A 5360-nucleotide genomic window follows, 5' to 3' on the forward strand; every position below is an offset into this window, starting at 1 on the left:
GAAATGGTGGATGCTCTTTTCCAAAGGCAGCTACCGTAAGCTTCTTGAGTTTTGGGGAAAGCCCATCAACTGAGGGGTCAAGTCAGATGCCATCACCCTTGCCCCCAGCACCACTGAATTCTAGTGATTCCATCCGGCATCTGAGATCTTCGCCCTAGAATTCTTTATCCACCAGACTACTAGGTGAGTGAACACTGCATAGATATTTTCTGCATAGAGAGAGGCTTGGGTGCCCCTGAGGGGAGGCACACCCACAGCTGTGATGAGGCGCCCCACTGCACAGGGGGGAGTCCTGGTTCTCCCTCTGGGGTGGGGACTCCCCTCTGGTCGCCCACACTAACACACACAGCTCTGCAGAGCCACGGGCCTCAGGGAGGGAGAATGAAGGAGACAGGCGGGTCAGGAGGGCCCCAGCGAGGGGCAGACCGGAACAGCCTCAGCCGCCTGCCAGCCGCAGCCCCGTGCCCCAGCCACTGCCAGGCTCCCCAGTCGGGCCTGGGAAGCTGGAGAGCCCGGGAGGCAGGGAGGGAACAGACAAGACAGAGCAGGTGCGATTAAGCCTTTACTGGGGATCAGGCAGGCTGGGCGGGCCCACCCTGGGGGAAGCTGGCCGGACACCAGGCCAACTCCGGTCCTGGGGCAGAGCAGGGAGCTCAGAGCTGAGCTCTGCAGGGCTCCAGCTACTCCCCAGAACAGAAGCAACCGCAGAAGGGAGAATCCGATGGGCTTTGTTGTAGGATAATGTTGAAGTGGACTTTGCTGAAGAACAGGTGCGGAAGGCCCTCTAGTGCTGGCCTGGCGCCGAGTAATACTGGTAGAGATAAAGAGAGAAAAGATCAAGGTGGGCGACCGTGGGTCAGCGAAGTCCAGGTTCCACCACAGGAAGAACAGACTGGCTCCTCACTCACACGCCTGGCCCTGGAGGGTCTATTTGTTTCCCCACACGGCCGCCTTGGAAAACATGGGGCGAGGCAGGTAGCGGCTGGACTTCATGTAGGCGGCCATCTTCGGCAGGCCCTGGGGGCGGAAAACTGGCAGTCAGGTCTGCGGCTCGTTCACGCGGAACAGAAAACTAAAGCACTGAGTTTAGGGCCCCGGTGCAGTCCTTCCTTGGGGCCCAGTGTCGGGGTTTAACACAGGCTTTCTGAGGTCCCCGGATCTATGAACAAATGCTTCATTACCAGTAACTCTGACACCTCTAAGACTTACCCTTCAAGGAGAATCCGCACAGTGCTGAGTGCTTTCAATCCGCCGGACGTCGTGACATCAGCTTAGAATCCACCAGTTAACCCACCGATAGGTGTTACTCTCACCATTTGTCAAAAGGGAAACTGAGGCACATGCAGGTGCAGCGGCTTCCGCAGCTCTCACAGCTAGAGAGTGAGCAGCCTGGAGTGCTCCCCGCCTCCACGGTGCTGGGCCCTCTCTGCTCTCCCTCCTCACAGGAGGAGCCTGGCTCTCCAGAGTTGCCCACAGCCATGCCCCCAAGCAGAACAAGGGGCTCAGATTGTGCCCCTACATTTGGCAAAAGAGACCAGATCTTGCCCCGTGACTCAGCAAAGACAGGGGGGAGTGGACAGGCGGATGTGGGGCAGGGAGCCCACAGCAAAGTGCCAAATACTCCTCTGAGAGGAGAAAGTAAAAAATCTTGGCCTGGTTCCTGTGTCCACTTCACCTCCGCCCAGCTCTGCTCAGACAACTTGGCAGACTCAGGGGTGTTTGGGAAACACTGTCCAAAACAGAGAACTGGGATCAGGAGAAGGAGAGCGAGGGAAGGTGGGTTGGGGGGAGACAGAGACAGAGAGCGTTCATGTTCGAAAGGATTCAAAACCTGGCACCTTCCTACCCAGAGGCAGAGGCGATAGCTCTCCAGCCCCCTTCCCTGCCTCAGTGGTCCCCAACTTATAAAGTCCCCAAAGAGGATCTGCCTGAGGCAGCACCAGAGCTGGTAAGTCTTTCTAGAGAAGATCTTCTGCTGGAAGAAAAAAAATACATCTGCAGGCCCAAACCACTATGGACAAGAATCTGAATGTGTAATAAGGTAGATTTTTTTCTCTGCAGAATATTAACAGTTAAAATTCACAGGACATGGGAAGTGAGTTGGGGCGGGGCTCCTCCGGCACCCAGGTCCCACCCACCTACAATCTGGTCTCTGAAATCCTCCAGCTGCACTAGCCCAGGGGTGGGACCCAGAGGGTCCCCTGTGCATCCCCCACTGGGCCTGTCAGGCCCCCCCAGATCCCTTCCTAGGAGGTCAGATCCATGCATATGAGTAACATAAACGTGCACCCCATCTTTCAGACAGAATCTGGATGATTAGAGGAAAAGAAAGGGAGATACAGAGGAAAGAAATCACACCAACGAGAAGGCAAGTAAATCCTTCCTCCGGGGCACTGACACTTATCCCTAAACCCCAGCACCAGTTATACTCCTGGGACCCTCCGTGCTCCCCCAGATATGGTGGGGGCGCTGCCCAGCTCTCAGGAGAGGGACCTTGAATAGTGTCTGTGTCTCTGCTAGCTCCTGTCACCCCAGGGGGTCTCAACTCTCCCGCTCCAGCCACACTCCACCCCCAGCTGCCTCCCCCACTGTGGGGGGCTGAGCAGAGGCCTGGAAAGGGCCCTGAGGCTTTGCTCTGGGCCAGGACAGGGACAGGGCTGCTGCTGCCCAGGGAAGCCAGAGGCCAGACCCCAGCCCGCCCGCCCTGCTCTGTGTCCTCCAGCTGCTTATCCGTAACACAGAAGTGCTGTTTCTCCTACCGTGTAGGAATAAAGTCAGGATAAACTATGACAACGTGTAAGATAATGATGAGATCCTGGCATTAGCAAGTGCTCCCAAAAGACTAGTTTTTCTTCTTAGGGCCCAGGACTAAGAAAAGACCAGGATGAAGAGGTGAGCGAGCAGGAGAACCTAGGGAGTCACCTCAAATCGAGCCATGAACTCCTTCAGGGCTGGGAATGCCTCCAGGCACTTGGGCTCGAATATGCGCAGTCCATCGAGGAAGTCATAAGCCAAGAAATCCACATAGGTGATCTGCACAAGTGAAGGGTGAGGATGCATGAATCTGGAGGCGTGACCCCCCCACACACACAGCCCTCCAGAGCCCCCCTTACCTTGTCCCCTGCAAACCAAGACTTCTTCCCCAGAAACTGGGAGTACTGCTTCACCATGTCAGGGATTCCTTTCAGGTAATCAGGCTTCAGTTTCTCCTGAGGCACAAAGCAGCTGTCACCCCTCAGTCACAGGCCCCTGGACAGAGGGGCACCTGCCCCCTCAGGGGAGCAGCCATGGACCCCGACTGTGCCTGATGGGGCCCAGGCCAGCCTCTCAGGCAAATGGAGACTCCCCCTACCTGTGAACAAGGGGGAGGCAGACCAGCAGCACCTGTCCCCCCACTGTGTCCCCCCTCTATGGGTCACACCCAGGGGAGCTGCAAGAAGACTCTGAACTACACAGAGAATCAAAGAACAGTGAGAGTAACACATTCTACCAGTGGGTGACAGCAAAATGGGAGGACACCCGCAGAGATGTGGCAGTTTGGGGAGACTCTGAGACTGATAAGGAGACAGAGCTAAGAGGCCCTGAGACAGTCTGGCTGCCATCGTGGCCCAGCACCCTGAGATAGTGCTGGGCAATCAAGGTAAAACCAGGATGAGAACTTAACACTGGGAATGTGGGACTTCTTGAAAACAGGAAACTTGTCAGTTTTCGCATAATGCCATATGGGGTTATGCCCCCGATAGTGTACAGGGAACCCCATAAGGGTCAGTAACTCTAAGGAATTCAGGTGTAAACAGGGCCAGTATAGACGCAGCACCAGATCTAGCGTCTTTATCCAACCCCGCGCAGCCAGAAGGGACTCACGAAGTCAGGGCTATAGCTCAGCCTGATCAGCTGTATGCGGTTGTCCATGACCTGGTTCTCCAGAATGTCCATGCGAATCCTCTGCTCCTCTGTCTCCCCACCTGCAGCCACACAGCACAGCTCACCCTCGGCTGCCACCGGACCCCACTAGAGACATGGCCCTGGCCCGGCACCCACCCGTCCACTCACACAGGTTGTGCTTGCGGGCGAGGTAGCGAAGGATGGCGTTGCTCTGGGTGACCCTGTGAGCCCCGTCAATTAGGTAGGGCAGCTGCAAAGGAGTCAGAGGCAGGTGGTTGGGCCCCCAGCTCCCCTGCACCCCCAAATTCTTTAAGGGATGAGAGGAATCCTGGCTCCACAGCCCCTGGCCCACACTAGGTACCATATTCATGTGTCCAGCCGTGAATGAGCTGAACCCAGAGCATCAGGGGGTGGTGCAGAGAGCCAGGGAGCAGCAGACACTGGCCCCAAAGCCTCTTAGCGGAGAGGGAGGGGAGGAGACACCCGCTCTTTGCCCACATCCCCCCAGCCTGCACCTACATTGGGGAAGTCCAGGCCCAGCTTGAACTTTTCATTCAGCCACTGGCTTCTCTCATAGTCAGGAGCTGTGGGGGAGAAGACAGGTAAACAAGCCTCCCCTAAGCCACAATATTGTTCTCAGGAAACTACAAACCAGTACAGGCAAGACCCACTGGAATCTGAAGCAGGTCTCACACTGTATTTAGGAAAAAGGAAAGTTCTGTTATCACATGAGGAAGGTTCACTCAGGGGTGAACAAGCCCTTTGGGGACCCTCCCAGCTACTGCTCAGGGACCCAGACATCCGCTCTCAGGTTCTTCTTTGAAAGCCAAGCTGCACCTCAAAGGGGCTTAGAGAAGGAGAGGGAACAGGTGGCAGGGAAAGGGGTGCGTGGTACCCAAGCTGCAGGAGAGGAGCAGTGAAAGCAGAGCACATGGGCTCACCGTCGCCCATGCTGTACTTCTTCTCCTCATACTTGGAGTCTGTGTATTCCAGGAGCAGGCGGATGGCGTGAGCCAGCTGGGGGGTGCAGGGACAGAAGTCAGAGATTGGGTTGGGGGGAGGAAAGGGCTCTTACTGAATTCTCTGCTGCAGGTAAACCCCCAGAGACACAAGCCAACTGCCCCCTTTATGCACACACACACACACACACACACACACACACACACACACACACACCTTCTCTCTCCTACAGAAGCAATGAGATGAGACAAGCTGCAGGAAACTTACAGTATACCTGAGCCTCCTTATTAGCCTCTCCCTGCCTTGCTGCACCATCCCATCCGCCCTGAGACCTGGTTCACCCTTGTGAACCCCTTGCTCACCCCTCTGATGTCCCAGTAACCCAAGGTCATGGCCATGGTGATGGTCTTCTTGCTCTGAGAGGACCCACACAGAGCAGAACCAGGACTTTATCCTCTGGCAGGGCTGTGTGCGGTTATACCCCACAGCATCGGCCCCGCCCAAAGCTCCACCCC

At 56.3% G+C, this 5360-nt stretch overlaps 1 protein-coding gene across 2 annotated transcripts in view; it reads right to left on the bottom strand.

Moving 5' to 3' along the window:
* Nucleotides 1-495: 495 nt before the first annotated feature.
* Nucleotides 496-5360, bottom strand: part of LOC101637553 (glutathione S-transferase Mu 2-like) — a 5268-nt gene continuing 403 nt past the window's right edge. The window contains exons 1-9 of one of the 2 annotated variants that reach the window (XM_004689685.2): nt 5208-5333; nt 4827-4902; nt 4405-4469; nt 4054-4135; nt 3865-3965; nt 3114-3209; nt 2923-3033; nt 909-1017; nt 496-811 (exon numbers count right to left, since the gene is read on the bottom strand). In XM_004689685.2, coding sequence (XP_004689742.1) covers nt 928-1017; nt 2923-3033; nt 3114-3209; nt 3865-3965; nt 4054-4135; nt 4405-4469; nt 4827-4902; nt 5208-5243 — 657 coding nt within the window. In that variant the 5' untranslated portion in view covers nt 5244-5333 and the 3' untranslated portion in view covers nt 496-811; nt 909-927. Of the gene's footprint in view, nt 812-908; nt 1018-2922; nt 3034-3113; nt 3210-3864; nt 3966-4053; nt 4136-4404; nt 4470-4826; nt 4903-5207; nt 5334-5360 lie in introns of those variants that run through there. The other variant, XM_012730106.1, reaches the window with a different exon arrangement.

The sequence above is a fragment of the Condylura cristata genome, unplaced genomic scaffold, assembly GCF_000260355.1.
Source record: "Condylura cristata isolate star-nosed mole 26May11 unplaced genomic scaffold, ConCri1.0 scaffold00026, whole genome shotgun sequence".
Classification (NCBI taxonomy): domain Eukaryota; kingdom Metazoa; phylum Chordata; class Mammalia; order Eulipotyphla; family Talpidae; genus Condylura; species Condylura cristata.